Here is a 23,511-nt window from a genome sequence, read left to right as displayed (position 1 = left end):
TATGCAACCGTTCTTCTGATTGCCATTAAACTTTGGGAAGTTTAGAATACTCAAGAGAAGGTTTCAGCACACATACAAGTTAAATAAAGAATGTGAAAATTGAAAATTCGGTTGCAGTTTTGAGTTTGGCAATCATTTGACCTGCAGAATCTTGGGCTCCTCAGTGAGCTCTTAAGTGCTCACATTCATTTTTAAGAGCAACCAACTAAATGTTACTATAGGGATGCAGTGGGGCACTACATTCGATGACAAAACCAAACCAGGATACACACCCTGCGCCCCTATGGCTTTCATACAGCAAACCCTGGAGTGCCTGGGCAGTAGCACAATAAGATTCAATATTCAGTTCAGTGCTGGTACTGTCACTAGCTCACACATCTAAAAATACATCATTGGTAACACGTTGATGAAACCATTCTACGGTGGCAGTTCTAGCTTATTTCAGGTTCAGATGACTTTTGATTTGAGCTAGATTTGTTAAAATTTGTAAATTACTAATTTTTATTTTGGCTGCCTCATAGCCATGCAAAAATAACCCTTCAGTAACAACCATATTTTAAAAATTAAGATAATTTGTCAAAAGCTAATTTTAAGAATTTAGTACAGAAATAGCGTATGGCCTGTCAGGAAAGAGATTGATTAAAAAAAGCCTTTAAATTTAATCAATCTTTTCAGTGATTGAGAAATTTTTTTTAGAGTAATGACCTAAATATGTGGGCACACGGTACACCATTTAAATTAATGATGTTGAAAATAATGTTCTACTAATACCAGACAAAAGTGGTCATACAAACAAATCTTGATAAACTATTTTATTTAATGTTGTCAAATAAATGTTGATAAAATTAATGATGTTCTAGGTGATGTTTTTCCACCTGGCTTCAAGGGAATGCATCCAGTTAATAAACAGCAACAAGCAGGAGCAGATGATATTAAAAAGCATATTAGGGTATGTGCATAAATTTAATTTAATTTATGGATAGAATATACCCTTGTTTTCAATTAAGAATTCTTTCCCCACTGAAATGGGTTGAACACAAATTCCAATAGCAACACTATTTAGCCATCCAATCTGAACATTGCATACTTCAGCCAACAGTTATACTTTTATTGCAATCTTCCAACCAAATTTTCTCACTACTACTTGCCAAAATTTAAAAAAAAAATCTTTTTAATTTATTCTGCAGAATACCTTTATTCATATGCCACCTACTTTTAATTAATTTAAATGTAGCAAAATATTCCAAGTGGACTTGCTGATAAAAATATCTTTTTATTTTTACTTTTACTTATTTCTTCATTTGGAAATTAATAAACCTAGATCTTTCCGAAATTACAGAGATAATATTACCATAGACATCTGATGTTTCAAATACATTTAAAAAATTGTGTGGTTTTTTTTGTTTGTTTTTTTTGGGATTATGAAAAATAATATATATCTAATGATGTTTTCTTAGCCTGGACCGCACCCTGGCATGCGGGCTGCTGCTGAGATGCAGCGACAACAAGCTCAACAAGGCTCTGGGCGGGGAATGATGGGGGTGGTGCTGCCCATGTATGCCATAGGGATTGTGCTGTACTTAGTGTACACTTTAATTAAGGTAACCCCTCCTTTTATCGATTCATAAGTAAAATTAAGGTAACCCCTAGTTATATCAAGGATTCATAAGTAAAATTAAGGTAACCCCTATTTATATCAGGGATTCAGAAGTAAAATTAAGGTAACCCCTATTTATATCAAGGATTCAGAAGTAAAATTATGGTAACCCCTATTTATATCAAGGATTCATAAGTAAAATTAAGGTAACCCCTAGTTATATCAAGGACTCATAAGTAAAATTAAGGTAACCCCTATTTATATCAAGGGTTCATAAGTAAATTATAGTGCATCAGGCTTAATTGGTAAATGAAGTACAAAATGTGTTAGATGAACATATTTTTTTTTTTTCACTTTTAAAATACAATAATTTTGTTTTCATAAAAGTGCATGAAATATAACACACCAACTAAATAAATTTTGTTTACTGACATATCAGCTTATGTTTTGTTGCATCAAGTGTTAAATACATGTTTGTTTGTTTTTACAATATTAATGTACTGATGTTTTTCATTCTCACAGCTAAAAATATAAAAATTACAATAGTTTTGAAGTAAGACGTTTAATTCTTAATTTGCCTTACTTTTATCAACCCACCAGGTGTTCAACAAGTCTAAAAACAACTCCTGGAGTAGAATTGGTGGAGGGTATGACAGGGAGGAGCAGAACAGTTCTGTTGACAGGATGGGTTTCCCCACAAGCTTGGATGGCAGCGGAGATGTCCGCAACTTTTTAAATGACCATCAGCAGAGGAAGGAGTTGGAGGACCTACTCACTCGTGTTGATGAGAAGAACGTCTGTGAGTTGTGTGGTTTTTTTAAATTGCATTTATTACTTGCAATGTATTAAGTTCGCATACTTTGTTCTGCTAATGAAGCAGAGAGGATAGGCAGGTGCTTCACATGTGAAGTCTAAACACTGAATGAGAGTGTGTAGCCGGTCTACATGTAAATTACTTTATACATAATATATTCACTATAGGTCATTGTATAATTGAGCACACAAATGCTACCCCAAACTTTAAATTTTGGGCTTGAATCATTAGGGCACTATAGTGTCCAGCCTGCTCTGGTAAGTATCTGATGTGATTCAGGGACCATATAATACTGTCCACAAATATGGTCATAGAAAAAGATTTAAATCGTGTTAACTTTTATTTTATTCAATAAGAACTGTTTGTATAACGAAACAACACATAGCAACTAGTCTTGATTTCTTCCAGCAACTGATGAGATGCGAGCACTACAGAAACGTCTTGAAGAAACAGAAGCTCAGATGACAAGGATTCTACAGGCCATGCAATCTGTTCAGAAGAACGTGGACAAAATTAGCACCTATGATGGTGCACCACAGGTTAGATAATAATTTAAATAATTGTTGATGTTTAATGGTTATACTTACCTAAGATATGTCATGCTGATGTCCCTTTATGAGGAAAGTTTTTATTTCTTAAAGATTACATTGTCACACTTTGGAGTTAATAGCTTGTTAATTGCAACTACACAAAAAAATGGAATTTTTAAACACTAACCCATTATACTGCATGGCCCCAGCGTAAGATCACTCGACTGCCAATACAAAAGTCTTGAGTTTAAATCAGGGTTCAATACAGTAGTACTCTGGTGGGTACTTAACCTGAGGTAATTAAAGGCGGTTGGGCATATTGCTGACAAAACTGTCCCTTTATATGCCGAGGTCTCAGAAATAGGTGAACTCTACTTAGCCTGTCCCATGGACCGTTAGGCTTGAAAAGAGAACTTAATTTACTTACTTTACATACTGTATATCTAAAAAAATAAAAAAGATGAAAGAAAGTGTAAATTTTCATTCGAATTTTTGTTATTTGGGGAGTGAGAATTGGAACGTAGTGATGTCATAGAGGAGAGGGGGCATTCTGTTTTTTGTGACAATGGAAGTAATGGTAAGAAAACATTTGCTGGATGCCATTTAAGGATGATTTTTATTATTACCATTGTACAGGAAATAAATCTGGCCAGCTCAGAGAGCAGAGGCGATCCAGAGGAAAATGCTGAAAAGGACCCAAATGAAGATGTTGAAACACCGACTGAAAATTGTGAAACAGGTGAAGAGAATTTGAAAGAAAATGCCGACGTAGATTTTGATGACATTGATAGAGATGATGAAGAGGGTGAGGAACAATGTGAGAGCTCTGTTGGAGCTGACGAGCAGGGCACTGAAATTCCCAGTAGAAAACCAGAAGAGGATAATGATTCGACCGTCAGACAGAGGCAAATAAATAAAAATGAGCAGTAAGTAGTGATTGGTGCGTTTGATTTAAATTATTAAAATTTTGAAAATGATTATTTTTATCAAACTTGGATAAAGTTTTGTGAAATAAGTCATAATAAAACTATGTGCAATGGCTAGATTTATTTTGAACATGTTCAATACAGTTTTAAATCGGATAAATTGTAATTCAATGTTCAGATGCAATTTAGATATTTAAAAAAAAAACCCACAAATATTGTTATTTTTTTACAAATAAATGACTCTTAAAATAACATGTAAACATCCTTGGTTAACATTTTTTTTAACAAAGGAGAATTTGTGATATTTTATTCAGTAACTTGTTTATCAACCTCATCAATTGAACTATGGCTAACAGTTTTTTTTTTGTTGGGGTCTACCAGCAACCCAGATCTGAACATGTCACCATAATTTATTTTTTCTTTTAAAATCATTAGCTATTGAGTCTCATATTAACATGCTTTATTATTGTGTGGAATGACTATTTATATTTGGTATTTTTTTTTAATCCTGGGAAAATCTGTATACCTTCTTCTGCTGTGTAAATGTTTTACATGTTTTGTTGTTTATAATACCATAATAGTTTTTCTTATCAGTACTATATATTTTTCTTCTTAGCTGTAGATCTGTTTGTAATTATAAGGGCTGATTGATTTGACACTATATGAAATATTTGTTGTGTATGAATAGTCCATGATTTTTTTCAACAATCATTCAAAAGGTTTGCTGGTTTTTTTTATCGATTAAACCATTCACTTTATTGTTTAGACTAGATTTACACATTTTTTATATAACTATGTGGTACCATTTGTTAAAAGAAATCCATTACTGTTCACATTTGTTAGTAGTTAATTTGCAAGTGATATAGTGTTTAGTATTAGAAAATTATTTTAGGTTACTAAACCAAAGATAAGTTTTTGTGTATGTTATTTTAACTTGGTCTTTAACTATTAGCTAAAGAAATGCTGTAATAAAACTCAAAACAAATGGAAATTAACTATCTACTATGTATTAAGCTAAACTTTTGCAGTGTTTCTTCAGCAAGGTAATGTGTAACTTGTATCTTTATTGAACAGTTTAAATATATCAATGAACAAAAAACCTCTTTATGAGTACTCTGCTTAATTCTACTGTGAATTAAGTCTAACTTCTACAATAAAGATTAAACTAACTGTGTTTAAAATACATTTGGAATCGCTTAAAGTAAAGATTTGTGTTGCATAATAATAGTATGCTTTTTGGTAAAGTGCAATACAATTGTGAATCTTTTTAATAGTTAAATCTATTAAAAGTATTACAATTCTGACAAGCTGTTATATTTTTGTGATAAAGCCACTTTTATCTGATTATACTGGATTGCTAAATTGATTGTGTTGCTTCAGCTGCTTATGTATTGAGTTTACTTACTAAAATACTTACTGTTATCAGAATTAATGTAGATCATAACTAACACCTATAGTCTGTTATCAAATTTAGTTAAGATCATTTGAACTAAACTGTTTACAAAGAAAAATATGAATGGTAAACTGATTAGAGTGGAACTGCCTGCTTTTCACAAGTAGACTGCTTAAGTTACCTTCACTCTTTTGTTACCATTTCACCAGTTTGTCTTCAGACTGATAATATTCTTCAATCCACTCTTAACTTGTGCTGTTCTTTTAAAAATCCTTTTATGTCTTCTTTGAAGTAAAATTTCATTATCCTGGTGCATGATCAATTTTTTATATTACATTAATATAAGAAAAATTTATGATAGCTGCATGAATTAGATCTGTTAGTGCATATTGTATTCCTTCTAAATAAAAACCATGTTCTAATGTATCATTCACTCAATTATTCAATCATACTGCAATTAATGTGAAATTACCCTGTGTATATTTCTCAAATGAAGGTTGTTTTTTTTTTTGAGTTTTTTTTTCTAGATACTTCCATTTTGGAATCAAATGGTTTATAGTTTATTTGTTTTTTCCGTTTCCTAAAATGGTTTATTCTGAAAAGGTATAAATAATTAACTGTATTTTAGAGAAATACCAAAATTTTTAATTAACAAACATTACCTTATTTGAGTTGAGTTACTGAAATGATTTACGCCAGTTTTCTGATGTCGACAAAAAATTTGGGTCAAAGTCTCCCAACCTTCCCAGACTAAATGTGAATAAAACAACTATGGAAATAGTGCAGGTGAAGTAGAAGTTTGTTGACACAGAAAATGATGGTTTTTATGTAATTCGTATTATGCCACTATTATGCCCAGAATTTTTTACCTTCACTAAATTGTCTATCAGAGCTGACTGGATCCCTGAGCATCACACGATTTCTTGCACAACTTGATTGTCAAACGCTTCTGACTTTTCATTACAGAGTACACCATGTTGACATGGTATCGCAATATAAATCCTTAAACTCTGATTGAAATATTCACACCTGAGCCTGTTGGTAGACATGATAAAATGTGTAAGCTATGCAATCCCCGTTGTTTAATATTTGCATAGCTGTAATGTACTTTAGACAGCCAGGGGTTATTTGTGCTTCATAGCGGAATTGCACAAACATTTTGATAGCATGAAGTGTCTTAAACATCTGAATTGATGTACATTTTCAAGATGAATGTGGAAATTTACATTTTTTAAAATAACACAATTTTTTTAGCACACTTATTCATTATGTTTATATTTAATGAAATGAGTTGAATATTTTCTTGTCCTTTTATTTTTAGATTGGATTTTTTTTTTCCAGAATGGGGGATTTTTGTTATAGATTTTTGATTTACTGTGTTTTAATTGTTTCTCATATTATTGGTTAAATTTTTTTTCGATTTTAAGAATACTCTTTTGTTTGATCTCTAATACCCATTTGCTCATTGTTGACTTCTTTTTCTACCATTGTTGATTGGTTTTCTTCAGGCTAGACAATTTTAATTTACCTCAACTTGTACCCATGCTGCCATCCTATGTTTATTTAAAATTTATCTTTTTGCTTATGTATTTGGTAGAACTAAATTATGTAAGAAGAAACCAAATTCATGTTAAGTCTTAAATAGGTGTACATTAGCTTCAGAAATTTATTGATTTTTAAGACCTGCTTCAGCCTAGTTTTATTCTGTCCATGAACGGTTTGGTAAAGGATTGGTAAATTTATGTGTACACCTGAAATGTTTTGTATATTGATCAACAATAAACCAAATAGCAATCTTTCAAGTTACTATGAATGCTGTTGTCAATTTTTTATTAACTAGCATACAAAAAGTGATAAAGTAACATTGTATAAAATTAAACAGAAGACATGGTTAATATGAAGAATAGTAACTTTTATTAAGTGGATGTGTCTTACGGGGCCATCTGAACTCAGAATCTGAGTGAATTCTAATGGAATGTCATAATTCAAAATAACATCATGAACATACAATCAAAGTAATGTACAAAAAGTGTTTGTATCCCAAACTTTTTGGCCTGACCAAATCTCTGGCGTAATTGTTTTGTGAGAAATATTTATCTATTAGTGGCTTCAAATTTGACATGTTAATTATCACTATTAAAATGGGAAGACCAAAGTGAAGCCAACAGTTAACAATGAAAATGGATACCATCTAAAACATGCATGTGAATGATGCAGGTAGCTGTTTGTTTCACTATGATTCATGTTTCCAAAGGATGTTAAATCTACCGATTTCTTAAAGTTAAAACAATGACAAAGAAAGCAAATAAACAAGAAAATTGCACCAACTACAAATCTTTACAAAAAAATGAAAGATTTGCAATACATAGCAAATGAACAAGTAAACTATCAGGGATTGGATACATCCAGATAACAATTCTACACCTTCACTTCTTAGACCTTTAAAAACTTAAATGACATACAATCTCTATGTTTGGTAATTATGCTACTGAACATAAAATGTGTACAAGGCACAAAGGGGGGTCACATTACTGCTGTGGCATTGGTTTAACAAAAATACATCATTCCATAACCAGTAACCAAGTTTCAGCACAACATACTAAAATAAGCAGGGGGGGGGGGGGGGTGAACTTATTTTGACACAGGCTGACCCTGTCTTAGCTAAGTACCATAAAGTACAGGTATTTAGACACCACTAAGTATCTTTATGGGTTTAATAATGAAATTATCCATAGCTTTATTTATAATAATTTTGGCACTATCAACTATAATGTCTGTGTTTGTACTTTACAAATACGATCAGTCTAACAAGAAGCACTGAGCCATTCCAAATTTAAAGCTATCCAAACTGTAATAATTGTGTACAAATTTACATAACCAACTATTTACACAACTAAATAAATTATGGCCTGTGAATTTACAAACTTGCACATGTAACTGGCCAATAAATAAACCAAAGAAAGACATACAGATAGCCTTAAGAACAGACTGCCTAATGAGATAAAAGAATTTTTATTTACATAAAATCCAATGAAATAGGTATTTAAAATAGAGTTATGTGCTTTGATAGTAAGGTCTAGATGTGTGTATGGAATCTGTAATTAAAATGAAAGGCTTTTAAAAAAAATCTAGAAACAATTCAAGTTCCTTAAGTATTAATGAACATGTTAAGTATTTTAATAATTTAAAAATAAAGTTAATGTATATTTAAAATGCTAAGTTCTTCTTAGACATGGATTTAAAAAATTAAAACTTAAATCTACAACAAAATAAAATAAAAAAAAAAAACAATCACATAAATATTTAAGAATACTGAATTATGTCAAAGCAAATTCCCAATGCTTTGATAAGGCATGTTAAGTCCTGTTTTTTTTATTCCAGCCATACAATTACAAACTTTTTATCTCTTATGATGTTTGAACTACACACTGGATTTCCGCATCAGTAATGTCCTGCTATAATTTAATAAGCCTTAAACTTTTAAGTAGTCAGGTCAAAGATTGTTATATAATACATAATATCTTTACAAAGACAGCTAACAATATTAACAAAGGATTTTTCTTCATGACACAGACTAGGTTATACTTTAAGAAAAGCTGAAATAATTTCAGTTGGACAAAAGGTTAATTTCCTAACAGTTTGTGAATTATGTTCTACATAAATTATTCATGTAAATTTAGAATGGAATAATTTTAACTAACAGTAGAAATTACTACTGTAAGGGATAATCTGACACCCAAGTACAAATGAAATGCATTTCAAATTTACAATAAAAAAAACTGGTATTAAAATACAGGGTATCACTGTACAGGGTAACATGAAATTTTGGTCAAATTTCCTATTTAAATGTAACATCAAATTGTATCAACCGGTCACTAGTTTAGTCAACCTGAATAAGAAAACTGCCATTCATAAAATTTGGATAACTTAAGCACATGAAATAATGACACAAATTAATCAGGTGACTAGTGATTGTAAACATGCAAGTTTAGCTGACCCTAAACACTTTGTACAAAAAAATACATCTAATGATTTATTTTTTAAGAATGAAATGTTTTTAGTCTAAACCTAAATTTTACTCAGTCTTCTGTACCGTCCTCATTACTACATACTAATTTAGTACATAAATAGTAAAGCTAGAATCGTAAGGAGAATAATCTTGAGTTACATATTGTGAGAACCATTGGAAATGTATTCTAAACAATAGCTAAGGCTTGCCCTACTTGTTTAGAGGTTGAAAGCAATGATAGCCGGAGCAATAATTTACAGACCACATACAGGCCTAGTCAACAAGTTTAGAAACTTATCTGAGTAGTACAAGTTCACACAGCTATTTATATAGGTTGATTGGCCAATGTGAGTAGGTTTAAAGCAGCCTCCTTCTCATTCTGTTCCTGTACAGTTAGATTAGTATTAGTGGCAGACCCATGTTGAGGGGCCCCCTTCAAACTGTACTGCTTCTCACCGGCATTCACCTGCCGACTCTCAGAATCTAAGACGCCATTAGAAGAGTTCAGCATCAACACGCTAGCACCCCCTGACTGCTGGGTCCTGACCACAGAGGTCTGGCCGTTAAAGGCAGGCTTGGTGCCGAGAGTGGATGGGCCTGACAGTGAAAAAGAAAACTGTGCGTTGCCGTTGTGGATCCCGTTCACAGACCCTGTGGTGGATGATTCCCTTCCTGTTGGTCTGCTGGCAATCAGATTCTGAGACAGTGATGAGGTTGAAGCCATGTTAGAATTTAGGTTTGTTGTGAACAGAGTATTGTTTTGTTTCAAGATTTGGTCGGATGCTTCAATGCAGGCAGGGGGCACAAACAGTTGAACATCTGTCTTGGCACTTGTTGACATAGTCCCCGAGGTCATCTGCTGGATACTGGGCACGGAGATGTTAGTGGTCGGGGAATAGTACTGATCGCCTATTTTGTATAAGTATGTCTTGGAGTTTTCACTGCCTGGTTTAGAACCTACACCAAGAGAGACAGGTAGCTGAGTGGTTGTTTGACTGGTAATGTGAGGTTGATTAGCGTTGATGCTAGCTATAGGCTGGCTGAGGAGAATCTGAGCTATTTTACCCTCTTTCTTGTCAACAACGTTGCTGGACTGTCCACTAGCAAAAATAACCGAGGGCTTGGCTAAACCTTGGCTTGAACCACCAGCTAAAGCGGAGTTGTTGATGACAAACTGGGAGGAGTTTTGTCCAGCGACTGAGTTAGGGCTGGGCAGGGCGTTGATAAACTTGATGGGACTGATCATATTGGCTTGCTGAGGGGCCAGCTTGACCGGTGATATCAAATACTGACCGGCACTGGAACTTGGCACAATCATCTGGGCTTTAGACTGGGGGTTGCCAACAATAACAGCTGAAGAAGATTGAGACATTGAAGGCACCATCCCTTGCAGTGTGTTCTGACTGTTTAAGTTGGACTGAAGCAGATTGGAGTCTGCTCTTATAACCCGGTTCACAGTCCCTGTCAGGGATCCAGCGGAAACTTTGTTGAGGGAGACACTGCCCAGGGTCAGGCCTGGCTGTGATGAGGGGTTCAGAACGTACTGGAATTGATTGACAGAGCTGGCACCAAGTGAAGGGGACTGGAGCTGGGACAGCACCAGGCTGGTGGTGCTTTGGTTGCCTACCGGGGTCTGGACTTTGGTTGTGGAAAGCGGGGACGTCTTGGAGAGCTGTTGCTGTAGAGCCGACAGATTCTGGTTGACGCCGGAGTGCTGGAGGTTGACACCGGAGCCCAAAACAGACAGGTTGGCCTGCTGGGGTTGGACTATAATGTTCTGGGTGGGTTGCTGTTGTTGCTGGAGGACTATATTCCCTTGGGGTTGCATCTGCGCCACATTCTGGTTCGCTAGTTGCATTTGTGGACTCAACTGACCGCCTACTCTGACCACCTGTGGGTTCTGTGTTGCGATGATTGCCTGGTTTCCTGTCTGGGGGTTGATTGCCAGCTGGAGTACTTGCCCAGACTGGCCAACCCTTGAGGCTAACTGTGGCTGGATGGTGGTCAGCTGCTGGGGGAGGTGAAGCTGCGTGACACCTCCAAGGTTGATCAACTGTCCAAGTTGTGGGAGCTGTAGAGCTACAACAGAAGGTTTGTTCTGTACCTGGTTAGGCTTGGCAGCCAGGACAATGTTCTGCTGCTGCATCTGGTTCTTCTGCTGGAGTGCCAGAATCTGTGCCGCCACCTGTGGTGAAACACTCGCCTGTTGTCCCATGTTGTTACCTTGTACGGGTGAACCTTGGACTATGGAGTTAAGAAGCTGTGACGCATTCTGCTGGCTGCTTCCAGCACTTAGGGTAATCCGTTGTTGTGAACTGGCTTGGAGGTGGGAGTTGTTGGCTATCTGCTTGACCAACTCTGAAGCTGGGGTGCTGGTGGCCAGGTGTTGACCAGATGTGATAATGCTGTTACTGGTCAAAGACGATGGAGTGGTCGACACGGATGAGTTCAAAAACATGACTTTGAATCCTGGGCTCGTGGTCTGGGTGGCAAGCGAAGAAGAAGAATTAGGTGTGGCGACAATCAGCTGCTGCGCAGGCTGTTGGTGCAGCTGTTGGGTGATGACAATACCGTGCTGTCCGTATGTGGAAGTCTGGTTCCCAGCGGATAAAACAGTGGATGGCTGAAGCTGGGATAGCTGGTTTGTCTGCAGCTGAGTGATGCCGGCCGGCTGCGAGACAGTGTTCAGGATGACATTACCCCCAGTCTGCTGCTGCAGTAGAGCTGACTGGGGAATGACGAGCCCTCGTGAAGTCATAAAACCCTGCACAAACTGCCCTGACCCGCCGCTCTGTGGCGTCACCTTCAGCATGACGTTTTTCATGGACGCCACCGGACTGGCCACCTGCTGTGTGTTTAACCCTGAGCTTACCAGTTTGATTGTCGAGGGGGCCACAGAGTTACTGACAGCTGTTATCACCATATTGTTACTGGCCAGACTGTGGGCTTTGCTGAGTGCATTAATGGACTGCAGCGTTGAGACCTGGGACGTACTTGATGTGAGACTCACTGGGCTCAGGCTGTCACCTGTCTTAGTCTCAGTTGCCACGGGGATCGGTACTTTGGTCGACTGGACAATGGTCGTGCCATTTTTGTTATGAAGAACAGAAGGCAGCGTGTTTGGGGAAGGGACCTTGATGTTGACAGTTGGGACGATGACCTCCGAGGAAGTAGCCGCGGCACGACATTGCATGCCAGTGTCAATGGACAAAGGGTTGGTGTGAGCGTTGAGTATACTTAGCGTGGACAAAGGGAGGGATGAACTGGATATCTCTGACATGCTAGCAAAGTCTGACTCAGTTCTATTGCACTGTAAAGTCCGAATAATTGTTGAGGTGTTAAAGTTCTTGGAGTTCTCTTTGCTTTCCTCACAACTGCTACTCACTGAAATGTCTTGGTTGTCTGCGCTAGTTTTTTCACCTGGTGAAGCTGCTTCTACACCACTACTGGACAGTAAACCACCTGTTTGATTTGGTTCATAGTCTTCATCCCCAATCTTTTTAAACCCTCGGTTTTCTAACAGCGCCTTAACAGTGACATTGCCTGCGTATTTCTTAGCTGGGGAGACGTTCATGAGTGGTACAGTTATAACTTTAGCTCGAGCTGCGTCTCCGGGTGATGCTGAAGCTCCGGCAGTTTGTTGGGGTAAGTTTCCCAGAGACAGTGTTGTCACTGCTTTCGTCACTCGGACAGTAGGCGCAGGGTTGAGGGAACTGATGATCCTGGGTGAGGGCATTGGTTTTTGTGTTGTGGTCATTGAAATGGTGCTGGTAGGTCGGAGGTTAGCAGGTCTCAAACCAAGGTTAGTGAAGTTAGGGGACAGCACAACTTTACCGGCTAAGGAGGTAGCTAAAGGGGCAGCCCTAACAAATGGGGCGTTTGGCTGGGAGACGGAGAGCTCCTGGTTGCCGACAGGTGAGATTTGAGACGAAACAACAGGTGCGGCTACCCTGACGACAGAACTTGTTTGTGTTGTGAATGGCCTGATGACCTGTGCTGGGACCTGACCAGACAATGTCAGCATAGGATTCTGCCTGGTGTTGACTATGATCTGAGGGGCGCTGACGGATGGTTTTTTGTTGATTATGTTAACTATTGATGGCTGGGCTCCTGTGGGGTGGATTATCTTGGCTTGTACAGGAGATAAATTATTAGGAATTCTAACTGGCGCTGCAAGACTGGGTGTCAACGTGGTTGGTAAAGCTCGGGAAGAAGCTAAAGACTGCAGGTTACTCGTTAAGAGTAAAGTAGTAGGGTTGCCCCCGCCTGTGTTGATCTGTATGGCCTGGTTTTTTATCAGCTGTTGTATCTGGGTCATGGACAAGCTGCCGAGGTCCAGGACCTGTTTGCCACCTTGGGTCATGGTCGAGACCTGCGTGACCACCACAGACTGTGGCGCCATCACGTATGATGGCTTAGACGAGGCCAGGGGGTTACCCCCACAAGGAGCAGTTATGACCAAAGAGACTTTAACTGCATTAGGGTTGGGCTGTAAATTTGGCTTGGGGTTTTGTGTCGTCGACATCACAGAGGAAGTGTTTGACGAGAACACAGTGGTTGTGGAAGCCGAGGATGGGGTCGAGGATTGCTGACTGAGCAGCAACTGTTGGATGACTGGGTGAGCAGTTTGAGCTGAGGAGGAGATGACTTTATTCCGAGGGAGAGTCACCACACCCGTAGTGGACAGGAACCTGAAGTTGGACAAGTTCTGGGGTGAGATGACCATGTTTGGTTTGCCTGTGACGCGGATAGTCTTCATTGTGCCATCTGGGCCAGGTGCCATCAGGCTTAAAACCTGGCCAGGGGAAGCCAGATTCTGATTTGCCAGCTGGGCTCTAATAACAGAACTGTTCTGATTTGAGCTGAGCATAGATATTAAGTGTGACTGCCAGGCTTGGGACTTGCTCTGTACCGTAATGGGTTGCTGTTGCAAATGAGCTACAGTAATTGGTACGCAAGCTGCAGTGGTAGCACCAGAGTTGAAAAGACTTTCCTGATTTGGTAAGTTTTTCCTCTTTTTGAGACCAGTGTCTTCAGTGTTATTAGGAATGATGCGCCTTTTCCTCAATCTTCCCCTAGAACTAATATCCAACTCAAAACTGTCATTGCTGTCTTCATTGCCATCCCCTGAGATAGACGACAGCTTGGAAGCTGCGGATGACAGCAGGGCTGCTGTGGCAGCAGCCTGTTTAGCAGAGCTGGCTTTGATTCTCTTGGACTGCCTGGCATTCTCTGCATCAGCCTTGACTGCCTCTTCTTCATCCTCACTGGAATCTTTGCTGCTTTGGGAATGATCGCTGTCCCAGCCTTTTGCCTCCTGCTTGAAAAATATTACAATTTAGTTCCATTTTTACAACAGTTTATAACAAAAGATTTAAAAAGAGAAAACTCCTAAATCAAAAAAACAGACCATAATTTATATAACATGACACATAACACTTAATTGTGTTGGAGGATTTATCCTTCAACATTATAATTAAGAACAAAGAAGAAGAAATGTAGAAATTTACATCTGCTTTTTTGTTTCTAATATTCTAAAAATGAAAAAATTCTTTTAATTGCCTCATGTTAAACAAGAAGAAAATTTTAATAAACTTAATATGTAAAGACAAAGTTTTTTTAATTAAATTGATATGGATATAAGGAATAGAAAAAACAAACCAATATTAGAAACAACTACAACTGATAAACTCTCTCACTGCAGCGACAAATTATGAATTGTTAAACAAATGCAGAAACAGTAACTTACGTCTACTTTAGGCTCAACATAGCTTTCCACTTCTTTGCGCAGTTTGGCCTGCATGCTAACTCTAGCGTTTTGAAGGCTTTTCTCATACTTCAAGAGCTCCTCATAAAATGTAGTAATATTGGCAAGTAGCTCTTCCTCACATGGCTTCATAACTCCAGGGTATGTCTACATCAGCAATAACAAAATCAAATTATCAGAAATATTTGATCCAACTAACTAACAATGCCCCTTATAAAGGTTAACTAACAAAAATAAATTATTTCTCTACAAGTACAGACACAATGCAACAAGAAAAAAGTTATAAGCATGGGAAGTATTAATGATTTATTTACCCTCTTTCCTCGTTTGATGGGTTCAGGGTTGGACAGTTTGTTCATGAGTGCACGGATATCTTCCATACTCTCCGCTGCTAATTCAATTCTTCCAACGTCTGGCAACTACGGAATTTCACAAAATTTTAATCAAAGCATGGAATATCTCAAATAAATCAAGTATGGGCTTAACTATTTCAAAGAAATATAAAGCTAACAGGGTTACAAAGTTTAGATTACTAAACCGGAAGTGTGTCAAGTTTTAAAAGAACCAGATATCCCACTATTTATCCACCAGAACACAAAATAAATGATTAGATCTCTATCTATCCACCAGCCTAACATTAAAATTAATGTAATCAGAACATAAAATAAATGATTAGACCTCTATATATCCACCAGCCTAAAGTTAAAACTAATGTAATCAGAACATAAAACAAATGATTAGACCTACATCTTCCTCATCTGTGTCTTCTTCCTCGACCTCCTCCTCTTTCTTGATCTCTGTTTTCACACTGGACACTTCCACCTTATTCTGATCAAGACTTATTTTTTTAACATCATCACTGTCAGGCTTGATCTCTGCTTTGATGTCCTGTCCATCTCCTGTCTCATTTTTAATCGCATCAAGGGAAGAACATTTAGCCTCAGCAGCTGATTCTGTTTCTGAAGTAGACTGGCTGGCATTTGTTGACGGCTCTTGCTTTAATTTTGAAGTTAAAATTTTTGAGTTGTCCTCTGATTTTATCTTATTCAACACTGAATCAGATTGTTCTCCATTTTTCTTTATCACAGACACACTGTCTCCTGCATTTAGGCTCTCCTTCTCCTCTTCTTTTATTGACTTGTCGCTGTCATATGAAAGATAAGCACTGTCCTGCTGTTTGGATTTCATCTGAGACCCAGTGTCCCCTTTGTTCTGCGCAGAATCATCTGCAATCGAAGAACTGTTTGGAATTTTCTGTGACACATTGGAATTCTGATTATCTGTGTTTGATGAATCTCCATTTGACAGTGGCTTCTCACTGCTTGTGGTCATTGTACTTTGCGGCACATGAGGGTTATCACTGAAGTCTAAACCAGAACCACTCTGGTTAAGAACATCACTAGTGTTAAGTCTACCGTCATCTTCCTCTTCCTCGATCATATCACACGAATCAGTTTTACTCATCGGGGTGCTTTTTTTCAACCGCTTGCGCTTGCTGGAAAACAGGCCTGACCTCTTTCTTTTTTTAACACTGTTCTGTTTACTGCCATTGGTCGAGCTCTCTGCATTGTCAGATGTGGGTGTCTGAAACAGTCGATTTTCTGGTGCCTCGGACCCTGATCTTGAAGTATCTCTCAGTGGTGAAGCATCATTAGATTCAGCCTAAAGAGAAAGATTATTTTTAGCAATGATAGTATTTAACAACTGGTAACAACTGTATAACAACATTCAACCCATGTTACCGCTTTTTTTTTAGTAAGTCTTAAATCTCCGTGCCCCAGTAGACCGATAAATCGGTATCGGTCTGAGACACCTTACCCCAGATCGACAGTCTGTACAAAAAAATGTGAAATTAAAACTATGTTACTTGTACTATTTAACTGGTGGTAGGTATCTGACTTGGCTGAAGTCACAAACAATTTTATTTTGTTTATCATTTACAATTTTTGATGAAAAGAAGATTTGAAAATTTCAATTATCTGCTTTCTACTTACATTATACAATATTCAAATCTTTGGATAGGAAAGCTATCCCGTTACAGCTAAGATTTAAGTTATTTTATAAAAGCTCAACTTACTGCCTGCAACAGTGCCCTTGCTCGAAGTGATGTAGAAGGTGTTTCAGTTGATCGACCGCCTTTAGGGTTGACTGGCGTTGAACAGCGGGAAGATGACGCAGAGAGCTATGAATTAATTAAAGAGACAAATAATTTGAGGAAGATCCTAGTCCTGTTAGTATTACCACAAAACAATTTTATAGCATTTATAAATTGCTAAAATCATACAAATCTACATATTTTTACAATAAGGCTTAAGGTTACTAAACAGTCAGCACTCATAAATAAAATAATTTGTATTGACACAATTATACAAGAAATTTATTTAAAAAAACGGTAACATTTTTAAATATTGAATATTTATCAACTTGTATTCACAGGAAAAAAATATATTACTTTTAACTTTAAACAAATGAATATTTTACTCCACATTTTCATTTTTTTTTAAATTAATTTTTAATTTCAGTAATAAATTTAAAAAATAAATTACTTAAAGAATCAGCACTCATAAATAATAATTTGTATTGACACAATTATACAAGAAATTTATTTTAAAAAAAGGTAACATTTTTAAATATTGAATATTTATCAACTTGTATTCACAGGAAAAAAAAATATATTACTTTTAACTTTAAACAAATGAATATTTTATTCCACATTTTCATTTTTTTTTAAATTAATTTTTTATTTCAGTAATAAATTAAAAAAATAAATGACTTAAACAAGTTACCTTTTCACTCTCCACAGACCAATCAGCCAAGCCAAGGGAATCAATACTGGGCTCTGGAGTCTTTGAGTGCTTGTAAATACGAATATCCTTCCCAGTAAACATTGGGAAATTGATGTATCTGTAGCCTCTACCATCCGACCCTAGCTGGACCTCTCTGACATCTAAAGGCCGAACAGCTTCTATATCATCTATCGTTTTCTGGAGATACTGCTGGGTTTCCTTAAATAGCAAAAATAAGTTGATTACATTTTAAGAAAATTGTGATAGTATTGAGCATAGTAATAAGAAAGCTCTGGGAAAAAAAAAATATGGCTGCAATCAAATATAAAGGTACATGTTTAAAACTGAATTGTTTAAATACAATAATGATGCACATACCATACAGAAATCACAGTAGTTTTTAAGAATCCAAACACGCTTCAAGTAACTAAGCTCATGGAACTTTTTCTTCAACAAAGGATTTGTTTTACCTGCAAAAAAGGAAGGGATAAACTTGATTTGAAGTTTCAGCTTCTACAGGAATAATGTGTAATGAGTTAACAAGGGAAAAATAAATAGCAATAAACTATTATCTGAAATTTCTTACCCATCATTTTGAAAGCACGAGTATCCAAACCAAGTTTATAACAAACCTAAAAATATAATGAAATAAAATATTTTAACAAACCTAAAAAAAAGTTTTTTTTTAAATTATTTTCCAAACTAAACATTCAAATGATGTATGTATGGCCATTTGTACAGAAAAGACTTAAAATGTATTTTTAAAAAATAATCAAAAGGGTTTTACCTGAGTCTGATTGCCTTTCTTTTCAGACAACATTTTATAAAAATAATCTATTTTTAATGTTAGCTTTGAGTTCCAAACATGATAAGGCATAAAACTTTTTAAACTGAAAATAAAAAGAATGCATGCTAGAAATATTTCAGAAATCATACATGAGTATTTTATTTTATATTACTTACAAATTTAAAAAGAGATAAAAAATAATACAAAATTAACTTATTATCCTTAAAACATGTAAACAACCCCATTAATGAGAGTACATTTTTTTAAAAAGTTTACCTCTTTCTTTGATGTGGTGTGGACAACAAACAAGTCATAAGTCTCCTGAAGTCTGAACATTCTCTAGGCATAGCAATGCCTCTTTCCAACTGATATTGCGTAACTTCCTCTTCCAAACCAAGACTCTCCATACATAAATAAACAAACAGTCCAATTTGAGGAAGCTGAAAAGAATATACTATTTTTAGCAAAAATGAACAATTTTAAAAGTAAACTAAAAATTAAATTTTACATAATTATTTCACTTCAAGATTCATGTAGCATTCTTAGTCATTACAACATTAAAATAGCTGAAAATTGCGTTATTTCCCAGAAATTGTTTATATTTTTTTGGCTCAAAAAACAAGTTAATGCAAAAACCTATTAAAGTTTTTTTTTCTCTACTAAAATTATGGCAAAAAATGTATTTTAAGAATGCACATTGACAAGCAATCAAATACCCAATTTTTACCCTAAGATTTTAAATTAAGTCATATCAAGGAACGTTACAAACCTCCCACATAGTTCTAATTTTCTCTTTAACATCAGGCCCCAAAATCTTATCTTCCCATTCTTGGAGATCCTGTACTCGGGCTTGTTCCATTGCTTTTCTGTCTTCGACTTTTTGTTTTCTGTCAACTTTCTCCTGCATCTCCCGATCTCTGCGCAGCTTAGAGAGGAGTTGCTGAGATGGGTCGTCGGATGACAGATTGGGATTTCTAACTCTCCTTCGAATGCCTGCTAGAAGTACATGTTGAAAAAAATTCAAGACAAATCAAATAATGATAAAATGTATCAATAAATAAACACATACGTAAATATATTAAAATTGTATTCTATGCAGAAAACATGATAATTTTTAATAAAGTAAACTACAGCACAACCATTAATCACCAATACAGATATTAATATATATATAATTAAATACACTAAACAACTATACATTATTAAACCTGAGTTAAATGGCTCAAGTGTTCTAACCTTGACTATTATTTATTTTAAATAAGTCTAAAAACTATAAGTATCTATTCAGAAAAACAGTATACCTGATGTCAGCATTTCATCATCAACATTAGAGGCACCCATAATTTTATCCCTCAAATCTCTGGGGAAAGGTTTAGAAATAATAAATATAATGTAGTAATACTGGAATATGGGCATCTACAAGATTAACTAGGAATTGAGAAATTTCACGTACACATTAAATTTTGATTTTTTTTTGTAGTAGGCCTACATCCAAAATTACTTATAATTACAAGTATTGTAAAAATTTAATTAGGCCTACATACTGAAATTATAAAACATGTATATCTGCATTAATTTATTACAAACCACAATACTCTAGTGGTAAAGATATCACACTTGCATATTTTATCAATGTGAAGTTAAAGTTAATACCTTGATAATAAAGCAACTTTTTGCTTCATCATTGTTTCGAGTTTCTGAGCTTTTTTGGAAACAAAGTTGTCTGGTCCATTGTAACGATAACAATTCTCAATCATCAAACGAAAATCAGCCATGAAGTCAGTCAAATCATTATATTCATGGTTTTCAAACTTTTCTTTCACTAAAAAAAAGCAAAAAATGTTAAAATTTACTTAGGCATAAGTAATAATAGGTTAAAATGTATAAAATGTTAGGCTACAATATAAACAATAAATTACTGCCTTCTTGTACAGAGACCACAATATAAAATAATTAAACACAACCTGAATAAGATATTAGGGCAAGTTAGTTCCACCATAAAGGATATGCACAATATATATTACAAAGGTAAAGATTAGTGTAGGCCTACCAAAACTGACATTGGCAAAAATATAAGCTGACAGTGAAATTTTAAAAAAATGTTTTTAGAATTATAAAGTTTAAAAAAAGGCTAATTTAAATGATTGAAATGGTTCATGATTTCTCCTTAAATGCTAGGGATGTTAGTTGTACCAGTGTCAGATTACTGCTTATTCTGTAGAAAGGCTGACCTTGGTATGTAAAGGAATAGTGCATTAGAGCTGGGTGAACTCAACAATGCCCTACAGACACAAGTACTGAACTAAAGCAGAAGTTCAGGTTAATAATTGTATATTGTACTGTTTGACTACCCATCTCAAAACCTTGAATTTGTACTAACGCATAGTCTGATTACACTACACTCTCATTCACCATAAGAGCACACCTAGATATATGATACATGTGGACATTGTGAAGAAATCATCCAGACATTCCAGACTGTCAGTACCCATTACAATACTGCATAGGCTACTTAAATCATGATTGAACTTCATTAAATTAAAGGTAAAAATTATTAATTAGAACTAGCCTACTTAATATTATTTGGGGACATATGTCTACATTATAGAGAAATGAGCCATTTAACTGTCATGTATAGGCCTAATCTAGATGACTATATTAATAATTAAAGGCCTAGGCCTATTTATTATTTAATGGACTTACTTTTAAACATCCACATAGGTTCTTTGATTTTCTCATAATAATCTGAAGTTTCTGGGTAACTGTCATCAACAGGATAAAGAAAAAGTTTGTTGACACATCTGTTGCTAGCACTCATCATATTGCTCAGAATTCTATATCCAACTTGAAGTTCATAGCTAAGTGATTCAACGTTGAACTTTTCTTTCTCTGTGGTTTTCACTTGGTGAGTGCCAGTTCTTACTTCAGTTGCTTGGTGAACCAAGTTACCTTCTTGATCAATCTCAAATGAATATGCGTGATCAGATGAAGACACCACTGTGTCCCCAACATCGTATTCTTCATACACAATATCGTGAACATCTGTGTTTATCGCTGTGTTACCTTCAATCACCCCCGCCCCCATGTTTTCCATGTGCTCTGGCCCAGCCCCCTCAAAATCATTCTGCTCATTGTTTACAAACGTAACACCGTTTGTATCTTCAACATACTTTTCATCCTCATGTTCATAAGTCTCTTCTGTTGCCAGTGCATCGACTGAATCACTTAAAATATACTGTTGTTCCATTTTGTTTAAGTGATTGTAGATCTAAACCTAATAGCTAATTATTTAGTGTGAACTTTTAAAAACAACAATTCAGAATAAGTTCAAATCTTACTTTCAATATCTACGAAGCTATGGTAAAAAAAAAAGGGCCAAATAAAATTAGAACAAAAGTTAGCACATTCTCTAAATACGTGAAGAACCTTGTCGTTTTACATGTTTGTCTTTTTAAAAATAATCACAAACCATTCTGGTTAAATGAACTACGTCAGTTTTAAAAACGACTGTTCAAGCTGTTCATCTTTTAAGAACTACACGCATACTGTGTTCTTGCATTTTTTTCTGGGATGACAAACACACGATTTCCTAAACATCTTTCCACCTGTAAAAAGATTCTGACTAGTGAGAGCTGCATTGTGGGAATTGGGTTGTGCGCATTTATCTTGGTCAGTTACACTCACTGTCAAACTAAATAAAGTATGATATGCCTAAATTCTTTGTTACATACCACTCCTAACTATCTTTAACTTAAAAAGAAAATGTATTTTCAATTGAATAATCATTAAATTAGTTTTAAAACAAATTACAATACTTCAGGCGGATGAAGTTATGCAAATTAAATGTGATCAGGTTGTCTCGTTTTCGCAACACTGTCCTAGATATTTTTTACTCTGATTATTCCGATGTGTAAAATTGTCTTGTCCTATTTCTTTTTAATTTAACTATCAATGTTAGAATATCATTATAATTGCTTTAATTAATGAGAAAAAATATCATACTTAGAAATTCACTTTACTCAACCGTGGCGTTTTGCCCGTATGAAAACATGTATAAAATGATATAGAGAGTATAAAATTATATAGGGCCTACATTTTCAAAAAATGCCTTTGGAGAGCAGCTATACTTTATTCTGTATCAACTTTATCTAGTAGACCCTACATTTAAAAACCAACTTATATATATATATATATATATATATATATATATATATATATATATATATACCTATATGATGTAATAACGGGATAAAAATTTAGCAAAACTATAACTATAATCGATCATTGATATCTTTTAACAATGGAAAAATTTTAATATTTCCTTACCCATTCTAAGTTTTCATAGCTGTATTTTAACTTTATTAATTGACACATTAAATTTAAATTAAATCAATTTATTTTAAAACAGGTTTTGATGTCTTTGTACATTTGTAACATAGCCTACGTACTACATTTTTAGGCCTACTTGTCTCAAAACCAAGAATACTCGATTCCAATTTTAAATTATAGCATAGAAACGATTAGGCCCTATTATTTTAATTACTTCGCGTTTGCATCTCTACTTTAAAAAAAATGTAGTAGCCTTAATTAACCCCTAACAACATGTAACCCTCACTCAGTGGGGGATGCTTTTACCCACTGAGGTGTTGTGGTTAAGACGGGCTGACCCTGAGATTTAGGACACACTGACACCGACAGTTGTTGTCAAGTACTGACTCTATTCACTACATCTAGCCATGACGGCGATGCAGAACACAGTAGTATGACGATTACAGATGAATACCAAACGAAAAGAAGTTAAAAGTTTATCTTTTCTATACAAATTCTACTTCGTTCGGGGGGTGGTAGACTTCAGGGGAGCTTTCTGTGAGAAAGTGTGAGGATGGGGATGGAGAAAGATAG

The 23,511-nt window shown here is 35.5% G+C and overlaps 2 protein-coding genes across 4 annotated transcripts; one reads left to right on the top strand and one right to left on the bottom strand.

Annotated features, from left to right (window-relative positions):
• Window positions 1-223: 223 nt before the first annotated feature.
• Window positions 224-7,063, top strand: LOC131950906 (resistance to inhibitors of cholinesterase protein 3-like). The gene is made up of 6 exons (XM_059313113.1): window positions 224-356; window positions 861-949; window positions 1,458-1,601; window positions 2,198-2,396; window positions 2,820-2,950; window positions 3,578-7,063. Exons 1-6 carry the CDS (start codon window positions 224-226, stop codon window positions 3,869-3,871), a joined length of 990 nt encoding a protein of 329 aa, XP_059169096.1. The 3' UTR covers window positions 3,872-7,063.
• A 79-nt stretch (window positions 7,064-7,142) lies between these two features.
• On the bottom strand, window positions 7,143-22,227 carry LOC131950907 (uncharacterized protein KIAA2026). Of its 3 annotated transcripts, none has more exons than XM_059313114.1 (14): window positions 21,313-22,227; window positions 20,263-20,431; window positions 19,911-19,969; window positions 19,379-19,605; window positions 18,886-19,049; window positions 18,610-18,712; window positions 18,409-18,454; window positions 18,201-18,292; window positions 17,823-18,041; window positions 17,114-17,218; window positions 15,784-16,698; window positions 15,351-15,455; window positions 15,019-15,183; window positions 7,143-14,589 (listed from the first exon to the last, which is right to left on the bottom strand). In XM_059313114.1, exons 1-14 carry the CDS (start codon window positions 21,854-21,856, stop codon window positions 9,595-9,597), a joined length of 7,908 nt encoding a protein of 2,635 aa, XP_059169097.1. In that variant the 5' UTR covers window positions 21,857-22,227; the 3' UTR covers window positions 7,143-9,594. The 3 variants fall into 3 exon arrangements, with proteins under 3 accessions (XP_059169097.1, XP_059169098.1, XP_059169099.1); XM_059313115.1 differs by having other exon boundaries at window positions 7,143-14,586; XM_059313116.1 differs by having other exon boundaries at window positions 19,379-19,602.
• Between the last annotated feature and the right edge of the window lie 1,284 nt (window positions 22,228-23,511).

The sequence above is a fragment of the Physella acuta genome, unplaced genomic scaffold, assembly GCF_028476545.2.
Source record: "Physella acuta isolate Inbredline_101_S28 unplaced genomic scaffold, ASM2847654v3 ptg000787l, whole genome shotgun sequence".
NCBI classification, from domain to species: domain Eukaryota; kingdom Metazoa; phylum Mollusca; class Gastropoda; family Physidae; genus Physella; species Physella acuta.
This window is presented reverse-complemented; position numbering and strand designations above follow the sequence as displayed.

Coding starts and splice junctions, on each gene's coding strand:
- LOC131950907 (XM_059313114.1), bottom strand. CDS start 21,856: ATGGAACAACAGTATATTTTAAGTGATTCAGTCGATGCACTGGCAACA. Junction 19,970..20,262: donor AAAGTTGCTTTATTATCAAG/GTATTAACTTTA, acceptor ACCTTTCCCCAG/AGATTTGAGGGATAAAATTA. Junction 19,606..19,910: donor TGATGAAATGCTGACATCAG/GTATACTGTTTT, acceptor ATGTACTTCTAG/CAGGCATTCGAAGGAGAGTT.
- LOC131950906 (XM_059313113.1), top strand. CDS start 224: ATGCAGTGGGGCACTACATTCGATGACAAAACCAAACCAGGATACACA. Junction 357..860: donor CAATATTCAGTTCAGTGCTG/GTACTGTCACTA, acceptor ATGATGTTCTAG/GTGATGTTTTTCCACCTGGC. Junction 2,951..3,577: donor CCTATGATGGTGCACCACAG/GTTAGATAATAA, acceptor ACCATTGTACAG/GAAATAAATCTGGCCAGCTC.